The sequence below is a fragment of the Ictalurus furcatus genome, chromosome 29, assembly GCF_023375685.1.
Source record: "Ictalurus furcatus strain D&B chromosome 29, Billie_1.0, whole genome shotgun sequence".
Classification (NCBI taxonomy): Eukaryota; Metazoa; Chordata; class Actinopteri; order Siluriformes; family Ictaluridae; genus Ictalurus; species Ictalurus furcatus.
The window spans coordinates 11,022,304-11,041,465 of NC_071283.1; the positions used below are offsets into that span (position 1 = coordinate 11,022,304).

A 19,162-nucleotide genomic window follows, 5' to 3' on the forward strand; every position below is an offset into this window, starting at 1 on the left:
TGTTTGCATTTGACAGTGTGTAGGCGTGTAAAATGTCAGGAGAGTGTTTTTAAAAAACAAAGCATTAAATAGCAGAGCTGGTGTAATAAAGCGGTGGCATTTTGAAATAAATTGTGTATGATGAATTGGAACAGCTTGACCAAAAAGACATTATAGTAAATATCATGAAAGCCACCACCTATTATAAATGGATGGATAGATAGATGGACAGATAGATGGATAGATTGAGGGCAGTAAATACTGCAGATCCTAGCGATTAGCAACACAATGATCATGAAATGGTAAATGGTGCACTTATATAGAGCTTTTATCCAAAGTGCTTTACACTGTGTCTCATTCACCCATTCACACACACCAATGGTAGCAGAGCTGCCATGCAAGGTGCTAACTTGCAATCGGGAGCAACTTGGGGTTCAGTGTCTTGCCCAAGGACACTTCGGCATGTGGAGTCATGCAGACCAGGAATCAAACCGCCAACCCTACGATTAATGGACAACCTGCTCTACCAACCAAGCCACAGCCGCCCACGAAGCCACCCATTATTAACCATGGAGGTTAATAATAAGAATTATTTACATCATGTTTTCACTTAAATGAAATACTTCACCGGGGAATTGGACAAACACTTACCTTATCACATGTGTGATAATAAACGCAGGGCTTTCCCAATATTGATACCGGACTCACCTCACTCTCATAATTGGGTTGAAAGGGCGAAAGGAATGCAGCGTTTTCTGCCATCATCTACACACTAATACGTTATACTTTCTCCCCTCGTCTCCCGGACACCTCGGTAAATTATTAACGCGTTTTAAATTACGCTCACGTCTTCGTGTAATTAGAGAGAGCACATTTGAGAGAAACAAAGAGAGCAAGAGCGATGCATTCATTATGTATGGACCTGGGGAGATGTACGTTTGCCTTCATCAAGCATTATCGCTGAGATATCTATTAAACAGATGTATTTACAAATTTCCAACCCTTAGTGCCAGCTTCTTTCCCCAAAGTCGTATTGGAATCCCGAGGAAAACACTGGGCCCAGTTAAATGAGACATGTAGTGATTTTGAATTCCTGTTTTCATGATTTGCCCTTATTGGCTGAGTGCCAAGCATTTCATGAGCTAAATTAGGTATGCTAGAAATGCTAAAATGATCACCAACCAGGCATATAGTATGTAGCCAGTGACTATAGCCTGATTTTATCTGGTCCAGATTTGGTCTTCCTTACAGTTTCTTGATTGAGAGCTAATCCCAATTGATTGTTGGTGCACATGATATGGTGTTGAGACCCAATCAATTACAAATGCGGGGGGCATGGTGGCTTAGGTGTTGGCATGTTTGCCTCGCACTTCCAGGCTTAGGGGTTCAATTCCCAACTCCACCCTGTGTGTGCGGAGCTTTCTCCCTGTGCTTCAGGAGTTTTCTCCAGGTACTCTAGGTTTTTCCACTAGTCCAAAGACATGCATTATAGGCTGATTGGCATCTATAAATTGTCAGTAATGTCTGAATGGGTGTGTGTGTGTGTACGATTGTGCCCTGCAATGGGCACCCCATCCAGGGTGTCCCCTGCCTTGTACCCCGAGTTCCCCAGGATAGGCTCCAGGCTCCCCATGACCTTGTGTACGATAAGCTGTTCAGGAAATCGATGTGTGAATCTACAAATGCATTAGGTTAGTAGTGTTCGGTAGTCAGCAATATAAATTCGAGAAACCACCAATGACAGAGCAAAAAGAAAAACAACTTAATGCCAGACCTACTGTATATTGAGCTATTGGTTGTCTCGGGTTGTGAATATGTTTCTGGTCTAGTACTGCTGGGACTTGTGTACAGTGTTGGCCATTATATTTTAATGTGTGGGTTGAGACTGCAGTCAGTTTAGGCACACCTGGAATGGAAATTCTTTAGAGCTCCTGATTTAGGCCTTTTCTTGTTGTTCTTGGTCTTGGGCTTTTAAAAGTGATGTTGCATTTTTCTTTACACTAATTTGTCTGATTGTCTAGTGTTCAACAAACAACCTGTAGAAAATGGACTATAGAAAACTGACTTTGCATGTGAGATGCTGTTCATTTATATTACACTGGATGGCCAAAAGTTTGTGGACACCTGACCATCACACCCATATGTGGTTCTTCCCCAAACTTTTACCAAAAAAGTTAGAATCACACAATTGTATAGCATGTACCTGTATACTGTAGCATTACAATTTCTCTTAACTGGAACTAAGGGACCCCAACCTGTTCCAGCATGACAATGGAAGAAAAAAAGCAAGCTGGAAAAAAGCAAGGTCTATAAAGACATGGTTTGCCAAGGCTGGAGTGGAAGAACTCTGTACAGAGCCCTAACCCACTAAACACTTTTAGCTTAGGGTTAGACTTCACCCCAGGCCTTCTCGTCCAACATCAGTGCCTGACCTCATGAATGCATTTGTTGCTGATTGAATACAAATCACCACATCCATGTGCCATAATCTAGTAGAAAACCTTCCAAGAAGAGTGACGGTTATAATAACAGTGAATGGTGAACTACATCTGGTATGGGATGTACATACGTATGTGGTAGTCAGGTGTCCACAAACTTTTGCCTATATAGTGTATATCTTTGGATTTTACATATGTAGTGGTCTTGGAGTGGCACAACCCTGCTTATTGGTGTTTTCCTTACACCCAACTTCCTGATTCAACTCGTCAGCTAATTAACAAGCCTGAACTAAGAACTGGAGGAGAAAAAACACCAAAATTGGCAGGATGGTGGTATTCCAGGAATAAGAAACATTCAAATCAAGGGCAAATCTAACCCAAGTAGAAGAGAGATTGTGCTGGACTGTGAAAGTGCCTGCAAATTGTTGGATCTCGTGTAGTACCATGGTATGCAAATGGTAGGCTACATTTGTGAGCAAATTATGGGACCGTCATGCTTAACATAAAGACCACAGCAGAGACAAAACATCAGTTAAATTGCTGATGGATATAACTACTTTTTTTCTGCCACACTGTTGGCAACAGTTAACACTTTATAGGACTGTGTGAATGGAACCCGGGGGCTCCTTTTTTTTTTAGTTTAATGTATTCTGGCTCTGTACATTGTACAGAACCATATGCCCTAGTGCTGTGCTTAGAGAGGGGCCCATCTGCCCAAAGCGATCCTGCAAGAGTTCTGCATAGCACTTGTGCTCAACAGGAGGCCTGCTGTAAAGGAGAAGACTCTTGAGTTTGCTTAGCACTTTTGCTGACGAATGAGGAGAGACATGGGAGTAAGACCTGTGATAATGGTGGTGGTGGTGGTGGTGGTGATCATTTTTCCTCTTTATCTCACCCCTTTGTGCCATCCTCCACCCTATGCTCTTTGAAGAATTGCAGCAACAGAATTCTGGTAGGTATGATATGGTGGACAGGAGCCTACTTAAACAAAATCAGTTATTTATAAAAGAAATGGCACAGTGAAGGGCATGGGGGTCGTGAAAGCACTATTGAACTGAATGCTCCAACATACTGTTGTCTCGATGTTAAAAGTGATAGATGTCAATACTATCACACGCCAATTGTCTAAAAGGCTAATTAATTCATAACACACAAGAACCACCCATTTCTTGGATTTAGCCATAATGCTGGTGTTATTTTCATTTTTCCCAGAGGACCATTTGTGTATGCAGTAGGGTGTCTTGCCCAGGCGGGTGTAAATGGCACATGAGTCCCTCTGGTTGGAGCCATACGGTCCTTGCAGCTGCCTGATTATTACGGATGTTGAGCAAGAGGGCAGATTTCCAAACATGTCTGCCTTAATGATAAAATTAGGACCCCACCACCATCTGACACTCCATAAGCCTTGGCCAGTCACAGTCTGGCAGGTTTGAGAGTCACCATCTTGATGACAGCCAAGGCTTCTCTGAATGACAACAAATGTCTGTGTGGGAGAACCTGTTTACATCTCACTTTGATTTTGAATTCATAAATAAATAATATTGCTAGCAACACTAGCAGGGTATTCAGGAGTAACATTTTACAGGAACTACTTGATATTTCAAAGAGGGAGAATACTGTTTCTAGTGCACTGTGTTGCTTATTGGCTTGGCCTGATCCCATTTGCAATATTCTGCCAAAGGTATTGACATGATTGATATTTTCTTATGAACTTCCTTATTTGTGAGAGATTGAATATTTGTGTAATTGGTTTTAGTAAGTACTACAGTGTCTCAACTTTGGCAATTACCATGGTCATGCAGTGAGGCTGTGAGAGGTGTGAAACTAAATGGGAGCTCCCTGCGATGCTGTTGGCTAGGTTCTGTATGTTACTTTTTCTTGTATGGTCAACTACTTTGATCATGCTACATTACAAACTCCCAGTTTATTTAAACAACTGAATCTATGTGTATTGTTTTTTAATTCTGTAGATACTGCTAAGTCTACCAAAGTCTACAGCATTATACCATGCCAATGACACCATGACCTGTCAATGGTGAAGATTTGCATTCAGCACGGACAGTGATCCTTACATTAAAACTGAGCTGATGTTGATTGTCTTGATTGGCGTTGTTATATCACTTTAGGATCACGTGAATATTTAACCCTTCAAGTAGTTGACAATTTCGTCGAAAATTAGCAGGATTCATGTTGACCCAACATTTCTACCAAATTATGGGTGGCAGTAAGCCCATTACAAGCTAGGCTATATCGAGAATGTCTTTTTGGGTTGGTTGGTGGTACTAGGTTTTAGAGGGGTTCCATTCGGAAACATCTGGCCCACTGAATGGACAAACTGATGAACCCTTTAAGGGTTCTAAAATGTATACATGACTTTCTAATGACAATAAATAACTTAAACATTAGTCAGTCTGATTTTGTTCAGGGGGACCTAGCTAAATCTAGGGTGCTTTGGTACCCCAAAGACACCTCAATTTGAACACTGGCCATATGTATGGGAGCCATAGTGAAGGCCCTCTGTAGGGTGCAGAAGGCTTGTTCAGCATATTTGTTCCACCTCAAGGTAGAAGAAGCTTCCCTTAAGTAGAGTGGTTAGATTGGCAGAAATACTACTGAATCCCCTAATGAGCCATTGATGCAAATAAAAGGCAAACTGCATTAAATGCTGTTACTCTAACAATTGTTTCAATCTTATTTGGCCTGCAATGTGACCACTCTGGATTTATAATGTAACCCAGAAACTACACCTTTTGCTTGTGGAATTTACATTCTTTTGGTCTTGACTAATACATTGTTCTCTATGCTTATTCGGTCCTGTCCTGATGTGTGACATGTTCATAAAAAGATGGGGATCAGGTCAACAGATCACTTCTCTATGCTACAATAAACAATCTAGCATGTTGCACAGAGCATTATTACAAAAGGATTAGAAGATTGATGTGGCACTTACCAAGCCACAGGGCATTTCCAAATATTCATAATGTCCTGATTTTGTGATTAATGCACTTATCTACCCCTGTACTTAATTTTAATGTGAAGTTATTGAGACCTCTATCATAACCCTTACCATAGAGGGCTAGCTGTACCATGGCTATGTGGTCTACTGGGGAGAAGGGGTAAGTTTTTGACTTTGGTAGTACTGTGCTCTCTACTAGTTCAGTGATGCAGTCATAAGGATGATGTGGGGAAAGAAGTTGGTCTTTCCTACTAAACACCTCTGATACCTCCTCATATTGAACAGGAATCACTGGGCTCGGGGCATTTCACAGAATTGGAGGCTAGAAGCAAATCGGGCTTTAGGATGCACTATTCAATACAGAAAACAGACCATGAAACAATGCCTCCCAATTGAGTTTTCAGAGCTTTGGAAGACCTAGGATGTCGGGGCAGGAAGTTTGCCTCAGGACAAAAAGCGGGATCTCTTCTTGGTGGGTGGCCGTGACTGTGGGGTCGAGGTGTTTCAAGAGTGCTAGAATCTGTAGAGTTGGAGATATTGGTATTGTGGGGACTCAGGGGATTACAAAGGCTATGCAGGATGAATCAGAGCTTATGGGCTGGTTGATTACATAAGTTACAGCAGTGCAATTTAGCAGTAAGATATTAGGCATCTGCACATCCTCCCTGGTTAGGAGAGACAGCTGCTTAGAAGGCCCTTCCATGGTGATGGCGAGACACCGCTATGTTTAAATACGAAAGCTGCTCTAATGTGACTCCAAGGGTGAGGAGGGGATGCTGTTGCGGAACAAACAGTCTCTCCTGAGCTACCACAGATCTGATAATGGAGTTCAGGCCCAGCTCCACGTGGTGGCTTTCATGTTGACCTTGGATAAGACTCGCAGAAAGAAATACAGGTTAAAATACATGCAAAGTATTTTAGAAAAACAGAGAAAATCAATTACAAAATGATCAGGCAAAGGCAAGAAAGCAAAAGGCTGATGAATGTAATCCAAAATACAGGAATATTACTGACCGGAATGTGAAGAACAATCCTTATTAAATAAGCCCAAGGGATGGCAGGATCAGTGGATGTGGTGTAGAGCACCTTACATCTATCTGGCAAGTCGTTTCTTAATATGGATTTTAGCGAGCAAACACTGTCCTTCACAGAATATCCCCTGATAAAATGGCCTCGGTCCAATCTACCTGCAATCATGCAAGTCTGAAATACAATAGAGCTCTTCCAGTTATTTTATGCCTTACAGTGATTTGAAGTCAGCAGTAAATTGAAGGCTTTGGGGCAGGTGGTGAAATTTTCAACTGGAGAGTCTAAAGATTTTAAAATTAGAGAGCAACTCTCACTACATGTAGACCTTTTATCCCCATCTTTCTGTTCCATTAGCAGCTAGGTGCAAAAAGAGAGTTTTTGTTGCTCTAAAATTTTATCTGCTCCTATCTGAGATGGCTGTATTAACAGGGTGTCACGAATGCGGAGACTGAGGCGGATGCACTTGCAGATTCAAAGTTTAATAAGAGTTCAAACCAAACACAAAAGACTGTAAGCATACATGAGCAAGGAAAATAAACATAAACCAATACTTAGGATATGGGAGATCATAACCGGGCAACCTGGGACAACCAAAACCAGACACCGGATGCTGTACAAATCGTGACTTAAATGCACACAGGTGCCCGTTATCCGGGATGAGATTCGGGTGCGGGTGGTCACGTGCCCATGATGCAGAGGTGTAGTGGCTGCTGGGAATTGAAGTCCGTGGTTCCTTCCGGAGATTCATAACACAGGGAAGGTTTCTGCTTTTTTATTTAGCTTCTTATTAATACAACCATCACACCAAAGACAACATAAAAAAACCCCAGTGTAGTTTCCTTTTGAGGTTTTGAGGACAGGATGTATCTTTCAGAACTTTGCCTGCAGTAGAATGATGTTTTAATTACAAAATGAATTGGACTCTGAAGCAAGGGCGTAGGTTTGATTTTGACAAAAGCAGTCCGCAGACATATGTGCCTATTCAAAGCTTTCATTTCCAACACACATGGATGGAACCATACAGTACATCAGCCTAACATTTGTCACAATAATGAATCTCGCTACTAACATATCACCATGTCATTGTTCGACCTCACCTGTGACCCTGCCTCTCCATCTGCCTCACTTCATGCTTTGTCTGAGATGTTATGTGGCAGGACTGCTTCTGTCACCTGACCTAACAGAAAAACACATTGATGCACGCCACATGAACATTTATGGCTTAGTTAAATATTAACACCATTGTTGTTGACTCTACATATTAGAAATTGAGAAAATATTTTAAGTGATTTACACTTTGACTTGTTGTAAAGTAGCTCCTAATGTCCACTCGTGTGTGTGTGTGGCAGTTTGGCTAATTTGGTGATATTCTGAGTCAGGATGGTGGCCAAAAAAAGAAAGGTGGGGATTAGGAGCCACTTAACATGTCAAAGTATACACAAACACAAACTAACGTTTAGGCTTGTCACTCAACCCATTAATAAGGGATTGCCATGTATTGAAAAAATGCACCGTCCCTGAATCAATATGAGATGCGATTGATTTATCCTGTATTTTCGTGCACAGAACAGAACTGTTGGTATAAGGATGGTGGCTTCCTCGCGTACCGATAGCCTGCATGATGTGCATCTAGCTGATGGTTCTTTGTCGCTTCGAACAACCGGATGTAGCTACAGCCTCTCACAGGTTAGCAAGAAACGGCAAAGCCAGTCCTATTAGCCATGTGAGTTAGGGAAGAGGTACTCGTAGTAGAGAACTAGATCTGTTAGCCATTTGTGCACCACAAATTGTGCTGCTGCCTGTCTTGGCCAGGACGCGCTTGTAAAAGTGATTCCAAATCTCAATGAGACTTTTCCTGGTTAAATAAAAAAATAAAAACCACAAGACACCGACAGACAAGTGGTTATATATAAATGTATTTGAATTGTTTGATCAAAATTATTGCTAGGGACAATTCAGTAGTCGCTGGATATTGATAGGGACGTGTCCCTAGCATCCCTACTAAATTCAACGCCCTGCTCTGAAGTACTCAAACGTTCAATACAGTTTCCCAGCCCTGATCATGCTCTACCACACCCACTTCAACTGAGGATTAGTGATTCATTTACTCAGGTGTGTTGGAAGCTGGGAAAACGCTAAAACCTGCAGCGGGTTCTCCAGGACCAGGGTTGGGAACCTGTACTCCAAAGGTTCTGAGGAAGGTCTACTTCAAGGATTGTTTTGTTATTTAAGGAGTTAATTTAACTGAAATGTTCTTCATTTATCATGCTATACCATTTGTTTATGATTTGTACTATGTCAATGTTAAGTCTGATATTAGAGTTATAACTGAGTAACTAGAAAAGCAGGTGGAACAAATGGTGGTGCAAATCCTTGTTGGTTTATTGTGGTCTTCTCTAGCGTTCAGAGCGAATGACTTTGTTGTTGTTTTAGATTATTGATTAGTCATCAATGCTTTACCACAAATATAATCGCTGACCTTATAGAAGAGTGTGACTTATTTCCCCGCTTGCTTTGGTTAAGGCTTATTGGGCTGGAATGTGTTGTGAAAATTCAGGGTTTACTAAGCCCTTTGCATTTATGTCTAATCTATGCACAATCCTGTGGAAGCTATATGGACTTACAGATAGTGATTACGTTGAAATAGAAACTCAGTTCAAGATCAGGAATTCATTTAGACAGAAAAAAAATAAACCTCTTACTGCCAAACAGTTATGTGTGTGTTCCATAAGTACTTCAGAGAAAAAAAAAAGCATTTGAGTGAGCAATGGCCTTCGGGAGTTGCGCCGAGTGAAATGCTTTTTTTTTTCTGTCCCCCACACCTCTCTTAAGAAGTGTTTGCTTGTTTTTTCGGTTATCTTGTTTCTCTCTTATTTTATTTATATTATTTTCGCTTTGAGTTCAAACTCTGACATCCATGTCTGCCCCAGGATGTCTGTCACAAACTGCAGTCCAACGTTGTGACAATGATTTTTTTCCTTCCCGTGCCTTTTTATGACCTCGTTTTTTCCTTTCTTTCTTTTTTTCTGTTCTTTCCTTCAAGGTCTGGCGCACCTGACGTTAAACAGCCAAGGTATGGGTTTGTTCTGTTTTTGCTGCTCTTTTTTTGAGTGGGGAACAAAAAAAACGCTCCTTTTGCCCAAACTTTCCCTCCCCAGCTCTTCTATATAAATCCGTCCTTTTCTACCCAGTGTTCTTTTTACCTTCCCCCAATCACTACCTACCCTTCTATTCCCTCCCTCTCCTTTCATGCCCCCCACCCCCCCAACCCCCATCTTGTTGACTTCGCCCTGTCCGTCACTCTCTTGTCCTGTACTCTGGCCTTTCTCCTGAAGACACGCCTTTGACCGGAGCTCTCCCGACGAAAGGTAATGCTGTTTTTTTTTTTTTGTTTGTTTGAAATGATATGCTGTGAAATGTCATCCATTGCTGAAATGTCGCTTCTCCGACTCACTGAACAGAAGGACGAGTGTTTGTGTCCAGAATGCACAGAGTTTGTTGAAACTTCTCTGTTGTCATTCTCATTGTTTGGCATCATTAGACAGTGTATAGCAATTTTTCCTTCATTACCAATAGTACACTCCTAGAATCAGAGGTTTAGAGGTCTTGACAGCTTGAACCAATCAATAGCATGTTCAACCACAAATCACAAGATTTAGCTAATTGGTTTCCGCTCATTACCAACGGAGTATTGTCGAAGGAATCATGTGCTGTGTGCTGCTCTGATAATTGTAACCTGGATTGTACAAATAGTAAAGGTTTCCTCTTCCTATTTTCCTTGACCGAACATCCTCCCTGCTCTTCCCCTGACCTTTATCTGTGACGCTGATCCAGATACTGACCTGTACACCAGCTCCTAGCCAAGCATCTCCTGTAGCAATGAGGTTATGAAGGTCATGTGTTCAGGTATATGCTTGCGTATGGAAAAAAGATGACCTTTCTCCCATCTGTGCCAACATCCTGTACATACAAACCATTGCGATCTGCTTTCACCAGACAGTGTGTACAGTAGTCAGCTAGGCTTGGTTGATTGATTATTCCTTGATTACAATTGACCTTACAAAATAATCCTGCTTGATGATTTAACTGACTAAAGCTAAAACAAACTGACAGCCAGAAAATGTCCTAAAATCCACCAGATTGGTCTGATGAATGTTATCAGAGACATTATGCCAAGTAGAGACAGTTCACTGTCTAAAATATGAATGGGATTGCCACAGAGACGTATCTGTTAAACCAAAGTAGGATTATGTATATACTGTATATATCACATACATTTTTTAAAGTAGCTCTCTGACTAATGCGTTATCATCACGTAGCATAATCGTTACATCTTTAACTACAGTTTCTCTAGATAAATGTTCATGATGGAATTTATGCCGTAAAATCCAGATTATGTATATAGCTAGAACTCCTATAAGTGCACAGTGAATCCTTAATGGCTTCCCAATCTCTATATAGTGCACTTCTTAGTACGTAGATACCACTATGCTATACCCTATGCAGTCCACGTAGAATATATTTTGAGTAGGAAGCCATTTATGATTCGGCCTACTCTCTTCTCTGCCTCATAGCTAACATAGGAACAATACATATGGGCAGTCCGTACAGGATTTTGTGGGGGGGGGCTCTAAAAAATTCCAGTTCAATTTTGTGCTTTTTTGAGGAAAACTACTTGAATCGATGAGATTGCAATTGCACAATTTGTTTTTTGCAGTGATGTTTGATGTAAATGAGAAATCGCAAAATCCTAGAGGGACTGTATAGGACATATTGTTAATTAGATGATGATAATTATATAAATATTTTATTTCCTTTTTCGCTTTTAACTTCATAACCAAGCTGCATTATAGATAATGGAAACTGGTTGAAATTCCCGGATTCATTAAAGCAGAAAGTAAAATGAATGAACACTTGAATGAATGAATGGATTCACTAATTGATGTGCCATGAATTGGAGGTTGAATGGTTCAATTAAAAACAACTTAGAACAGGAACGAAAGGCAAAAACTTTTAACAAATTAACAAAGATAAACAAAGAGAAATACATTAATAAAACATAAACTTTATGAAAACCAATCACTACAAAGAATAATTTAAAAAAAAATCTATTCATATTCAAACATGTAAATGTGCAAGAGCATTGGAGTTTGATTTCGTGTAGTTTTATACAAATCCAACCCGGCCCCTAACCTTCGTAACTTTTCATACAATATGCATCATTTAAATTGTTAGAAATGTACATGTCAGATGTTTAGAGTTTGGGGTTGGAGGAGCTAAAAGTCTGAGCCTCTCATTTTTTAAAATCTGATATAACATGCGTTATGGTATGTGTAGTGGTGTAAACTATGCACAAAAATAATGTGTGATTTATTACAGATTGTATAATTGTGTCTTCAGTGGTGAAAACAGGTTTCTGCAAATATAATGTATGCAGAGCAGTGTATTAGATTGCACATACAAATCACATTGCAGGTGTTAATTAATCTATTTCAGTTTAATTCAGAAGTAAGTGGCTAAAATTTTATTCTTAATAGTAGTTATCATGATATTGAGCATATGTTGTGTTTATTTAAAAAATAATAATAATAATAATTGAAGTTAGATAAAATTGGTAGAAATGAAGGACAATGACACACTTGTTTTTTAAATATTTTTTTTCCTGGTCCTTTTCCCACATTCCCTCATTTTGATTCACAGCTTCGTCTCACTCTAACCTTTGCTCCCAGACTCTTTATTTTGCTTGCTCGTATTTCTGTGTATTTACTCTCTGAATCGTGTCAACTGTTTACTTGCCTGCCTTTGTGCTCCAAACAGACCAAAGCACTGAGAAGGTAATTGGACGTGCTGGAAGAATTGGAAATCAGGAATTAAGAGTGTTTTTCCATTTCTCATACGGCCCCTTGGTTCGGGCAGTTTCCGTGAGCCTAAGTTGTTATTCCAAACCATGCTGATCTTCTGTTTGTCACCTATAAGGCATGGTTTTGCATTTCTGAAAGGTTTTCTGAAAGGTCATAAAACCATACCACACTTGACACGCTTGCAAAAGGAAACTCCATTTGTTTAAGATGAAAAGTTCAGAGATGTTAGGCTTCTATGATCATAGACTATATTATTATAACACATTCTGTACAGTGTGGTCCATAAGTATTTGAACAGGGACACAGCTTTTGGAATTTTGTCTCTGTAGATCACCACAGTGGACTTCAAATGAAGCACTCAAGATGTGATGGAAGTATAGACTTTCAGCTTTAATTCACAGTTTAGGAATTATGGCCATTGTTTTTACATAGTCCCATTTACAGGCTCAAACATAATTGGACAAGTGACCGATGAGCAGTTTCATGGCCAGTTTCGAGTGTTGAATTTGGTAGCTGTTCATGGGAACTCTCAAAATGCGGTCCAAAGAGGTGTCAATGCAAGTGAAGGAGGCCACCATTAGGCTGAAAACGAAACAGACCTATGGGAGATAGCAGAAACTTTAGACGTGGCCAACACCAAAAGGCCTGGAAGACCACTGAAGACAACTAAAGTGAATGATAACAGAATTCATCCTTGTTGAAGAAAAACCCTTCACAACGTCTAGCCAAGTCAAGCAAACTCTGTAGGAGGTAGGCGTCTTGTTGTCAAAGTCTACAATCATGAGACACCTTCATGAATGTAAATACAGATGGTTTACCTCAAGATGCAAACCAGTGGTAACACTCAAGAACAGAAAGGCCAGATTAGACTTTACTAGAAAACATTTTGTTTAAAAAAAAAAAAAAACCTGCTCAGTTCTGGAACAATATACTTTAACAGATGAAACTACAATTAACTTGGTACCCAAATGATGGGAAGGGTATGGAGAAGGAAAGGAAGGGCTTATGATCCAAAGCATACCACATCATCTGTCAAACATGTGGAGGAAATGTTATGGCAAGGGCATGTATGGCTACCAATGGAACTGGGTCACTGGTGTTAGGTGTATAGAGCTATAGTTTCTGCTATTATTCAATCAATGCTGCAAAACAGATATGACGGCGCATCATGGTACAGATGGATAATGGCCCAAAACATACTGTGAGAGCAACTCAAGAGGCAAAGAAATTGAATGTTCTTATGCCCAAGTCAGTCACCTGACCCCACCTGAATTGAGCATGCTTTTCATTTACTGAAGACAAAACTGAAGGCAGAAAGACCCACAAACAAGCAGCAACTGAAGTCAGTTGCAGTAAAGACAACTCAGGGGAGGAAACTCAGCGTTTGGTGATGTCCATAGGTTCCAGACTAACACAGGGATTTGCATCCAAGTATGAAAAATAGTCTGTCTCGCTCTCACTCTCTCCCTCTGGCACTTCCAGCCGTTCCTTTATCTGTCTCTCTCCCACTGATTATCCAAATCAGTGCCAGGTATGCATCCTCACTGCCTGGCTTCTCCCTCCTCCTTGTCACACTCCTCCACTGCCAGATTCAGGCCCCCAGGCCTCACGCACCGCTAACCCCCCTTCGGGAGGAGAAATGCTGCCCTTCCAGCTACTCCTCCTTCGGCCGGCTACTTCCTCCATTTGTCTGTGAGTGAGAGGAGAGATGAGGGGAGGAAGAGGGGAAAGAAAGAGCAAGCTAGAGAGAGAGACACAGGGCAGAGAGGAGAGATAGAAAAAAATGGTTCTCTGGTTCCCAGACACGCCGCCATCTGGTCCTCAGCCACGACGCCGTGCAATGGCACTGGACTTCCGGGCAGACAGCTACGGCTCCTCCCCTTTTCCAGCGCACCGCTGCCTCCCCTATGATCAGCTACGACTCCTCCTTTTTTCAGGTGGACAGCTGCTGCACCTTCGCCTCCCTGGCAGATGGCAGTGGGTCTTCCGTCCCCTGGCTTACAGCAACCGCTCCTCCCCTTCCAGGCAGACAGCAGCAACTCCTCATCCCCAGCAACCGCTCTAGCACCACCGCCTCCTTGGCATTGCAGCAGTGAAAGCTCTCCGAAAGCACGTCCCTCCTCCTTCCCAGGTTTTGGCACCATTGCAACCATCTATAGGATGGCAAGGGGGAGGCAAGACCCGGCTGAACGTAAACATAAAGTTTAATAATAAATATAACTCAAACATGACATAAATCACACAAATGTCAAATGAAACACAGCACACGTGTGTGTGTGTGTGTGTGTGTGTCTCTCTCTCTCTCTCCCCCACCCCTTTGTTGCTTCCAGCTGCTCATTTATCCATCTCTCTCACACTGATTAGCCAAATCAGTGCCAGGTGGGCATCCTCACAGCCTGGCTTCTCTCTCCTCCTCGTCACACTTATATTTATAATTATGTTAGTTTGTCCAATTACTTTTGAGCCTGTAAAATTGGCTGTAATTTCTAAACGGTAAATTCAATATTTTTGTTAAACCCCTTGGATTAAAGCTGAAAGTCTACACTTCAGTCACATCTTGATTGCTTCATTGCAAATCCAATGTAATGGTGCACAGAGAAAAAAACCCAGAATTGTGAGTGTCCACATACTTATAGACCCATCTGTGTTTAAAAAAAAAAAAAAAGGCTTATGAAGGCTTAGTTTTCATTAAATCATCTCTCTGGAAGAGGATCGAAAGTCTGCAACACTTCCTATGAAGGCCTTATGTATAATAAGTTACATACATATGTAATAATGCATTCTTAAGGCATACACACATCATTATAATTACATTATAATATAGTTTGTAGCATTGTTTATAATGCTTTTATAAACTGCTAATAGAATGCATTGTAAGTAGTGCTTATTGCACATTGCATCACCTTTATATTTTCTCATAATGCACTATGCAAAGTGGGGCTGGGTGTTATAATGTGTTATAACAAATAATAAACATAATAAACACTGTTTATAATGCAGCATGTTAAACATTCCTAATCCATGCTTATGCCAGGTGTTATAACAATGTACATAATTTAACACATTCTAAACTACTCTGTTTAACGCATTGCGCTATTCTTATGAACTGATGTTATAATGCATTATGTAACCTGACATTAAGTCATTCATACGCATTATGAAGTGTTTCACCTGTAGATTCAAGCATCTGTCAGGCTTAAGCTAGGTGTTATTTTATATATGCTATATAACACATTATGCCTTTATAATTTATTATTAATACACATGTCTACAAAAATGTCTTTTGGTGGTTTTGGGCATTTCCACAGGCTTTTTCAGGCACCATGACATATGTATGCTGTATAACACAATTACAATGTAATACAGATCATAATATACTATTACACGTCTTGCTCTTGGAGTGATCTTTGTTGGTCTCCACTCATGGGGAGGATAACAATAGTTTTGAATTTCCTCTATTATTTTTGAAACCATTTCTTAAATAGATTTTATCCTCACTCTTCAGTCAGCCCTATAGTATTCAGTATAGCCTACCTGCTAAAGGCGACAATACTAGTTTCTGAGGCCAAGGGTGTGCTTACTTTTTTTTCCACAGGAGAATATCCCATCTATTGATATTTCTGTTGAATAAATGATTAAACGAAATCACGTATCACAGAATAAACAATAATAAAATCTTAAATGCGTCTTCTGTTAAAATGATCAAGTCGTGTCTTCATTATCGATCAAGCATATTGGACAGCTACAGGGGCGGGAGCCAATGGGTCGAAAACATGACTACATCCAGTCAATAAAGCTATTTGGGTTTAGAATAAATGGCAGGATTTTCAATAGAGGGCTGATCTGTATTTTTATTTTGCGCAGGTCAGCATTTCCACTACTATTGTGTGCGTGGGAGTGAGTGTATGTGTGTGTGTGTGTGGACATTATGTGGGCATTAGCAGAACCTGAGCTGTTAGAGTGCCCTGCCACGAGCCATTAGATCAGACTAGGTACCTTTTTGCACATCATGACATTATAGACGAAGCACACACACAGTGCTGGCACACACCTACTGAGGAAATCGATGCTTCATGCTTCACAAAGTCTGTCCTTGGTGGGCATGAAGGGTGAATCTGGTGCATCAAGAGCTGATCAGTATCTGTCCTTTGCTTAACCCTTCTCTCTGTGTGTATTTCTCTCAATCACATACTCTTCCTTAATATTTTTTTATACGTCCCACATCTCTGCTGCTCTGCCATTTTAAGTATTAATGTACATCTCAAATTAAACTACCATCTTTACAGCTCATAAGCTCATTGTTCTATCCTACAATAAGCATTAACCTTTAAAGGGTTAGAAAAGCAGAGCTTGGAACCATGCTGACCTGTTTCAGAGAGCAAGCTAAACTCAAGCATTCACTAGTACAAATATATGAGGCGTTGTGATGGTAACTTGTATTGTCGACGATGCGTCAAGATTCAGAGGGTTTGGGAGATTTTAGAGCCTGAAATTTAGCGTAGCGGTGTAAATACAGAGCACGAATCGTCATCGTCACACTTTCTCCAGGTATTTTATAGATTTCATTTTACCATAATTCTGTTGAATGCTCAATTCAGAATGGACAGAATGTGTTCTCTAACAACACAACCCTAACAGTTGTGTGGAAGCATTCTCCAGTGTGACTGCAACATGAAAAGCTATCTTTTTAGGTGAGGGGGAGAGGGGGGGGGGCTGGTAAAGGAGAAAACATATGTTTTTTAATAAATAAAAAATTAAGCATTGGAGATTTGCTGTGATATAAAAATAATAAAACACTTCAGGACATGCTGTTATTGGAAGCTAATCAACTTAGTCATATTTTAATTTCTAACTTACATTAACCGTTAGTTATTTGCCCGATACTATTATGTGAAAAAATAATTACTCCATAGAATATTATTATTATTATTATTATTATTATTATTATTTACATATTTGGACAAGCAAACATTTGATCCTCTTTGGAACAGTGCCTATTAATAAAGGTATTACAACTCTGTCAAATGACACACAAAATTGACATTGTGTAGTAATTTTCACAATTTAAATGAACAAAAAAATCAGATAAGTCACATGGAAAAAGTAAGTACACCCCTACGTTTATCACACCTTCAAATCCATAAACTTAAAATCAGGTGTTCAGGATCAGGTGCCAGTGATTAGAACCTGCTTATGGCATGAAGGTCTTATTTATAGACCTCTAATATTTAGTGTCTGGTGTTCCTTTTGCTATTGAGGTGTGTGGTGTCATCATGCCAAGATCTAAAGAGTTCTGTAAGGCCTCCAGAAAAAAGGTTGTGGGTGCCTATGAGTCTGGCAAGGGAGATCTTCAAATAATTTAAAATATATCATTCCACTGTAAGGAAAATCATTTACAAGTGGCAAAACGACTGCCAATTTATCCAGGACTGGCCGTCCCAGCAAATTCATCCCAAAGAGCAGAATGTCTGATGCTAAAAAAAAGTCTTCAAGAACCCCAGAACTTCATCACAGGATCTGCTAGTAAGTCTTGCAGCTGTTGCTGGCAAAGTACATGCTTCTACAATCAGAAAGAGACTGCACAAATTTGACCTGCATGAGAGGCGTGCCAGGAAAAAGCCTTTACTGTCTAAAAAGAACATTAGAGCATGACTACAGTTTGCCAATGAGCATATAGGCAAAGACCAGGCCTTTTGGTATAATGTGCTCTGGACAGACGAATCAAAGATAGAGTTGTTTGGTGAAGGCCAAAGCCAAGTTTTCAGGAGAAGCACCTCATACCAACTGTGGAGCCCGGTGGTGGAAATGTTATGGTTTGGGGTTGCTTCGCTGCCTCAGGGACTGAACAGCCTGCCTTCATTGATTCAACTCTGAATTCTGCACCATATCAAAGAGTGCTTGAAGATACTGTGAAGCCATCTGTCTGAAAGTTGATGCTGAACATTTCAACATGATTGTGATCCTAAGCACACCAGCAAATCCACCCATGAATGGCTTAAAAAGAAGAAATGGAGGGTTATGGAACGGCCTAGTCAAAGCCCGGATTTGAATCCCACTGAAATGTTGTGGGGGGGGGGGGGGGTGGGGGTGCAGTACATGCAAGAAAATCCCCAAACATCTTGCATGGAAGAGTGGTTAGAAATTCCAGCAAGCTGATGTCAGAGACAGGTGGACAGTTATGCAAAACACATACCTGCTAAAGGGTGCAGTACTAGTTTCTGAGGCCAAGGGTGTACTTACTTTTTCCAAAGAAGAATATCACATCTATTGATATTTCTGTTGAATAAATGATTTAAAAAGGTCATTTTCCTTGTGGTTTTGTTCAAGTATAGCAACTTTATTCATAGGCATTGTTTCAAAGATGATCAAAAGGTTTATTATTATTATTATTATTATTATTATTATTATTATTATTATTATTTCTTCAAACTCTGAATTAATGTGCTGTAGTTTCCGACATTGTTTATTTTCAATTTCTAACTATTTTCTTAGTATGTATTACTGTATATTACATTACCACAGTCACTGAAAATTTCTGATTGGCTGACAGGTGCTTCCATTATGTTCTTAGACCAGGATTATATTTTACATAGATCCAGTCACAAAAAAAAATCACAGAGTTCTTATTATGTAATGAAAATGAGCATCAGTAAGCGCTTCATGTCATAATGCCCTTCGAGTCTCTTCATCGGATGCTATTTCTTACTTAATTCAGTAAGCCTATTATATAACGATCTACAGAGCACAGCACTCACTGAGTGACCTCCAGCTGCTGTAGCCTCAAAGCTTCTTTTCTGTGGTCGAATAATCCAGGAACGCTTTCCTCGGTTATGAAGATCTATTAAATATAAAGCGGGAGGACATTTTTTGTTCGTAGGATTTTAGTCTGTAAGCAATTA

At 40.2% G+C, this 19,162-nt stretch overlaps 1 protein-coding gene across 1 annotated transcript in view; it reads left to right on the forward strand.

Moving 5' to 3' along the window:
- The window catches only part of LOC128604032 (neurexin-2-like), a 233,903-nt gene that overhangs the window by 105,578 nt on the left and 109,163 nt on the right, over positions 1-19,162 (forward strand). Inside the window, exon 3 of the mRNA XM_053618803.1 lies at positions 9,446-9,475. Coding sequence (XP_053474778.1) covers positions 9,446-9,475 — 30 coding nt within the window. The remainder of the gene's footprint in view (positions 1-9,445; positions 9,476-19,162) is intronic.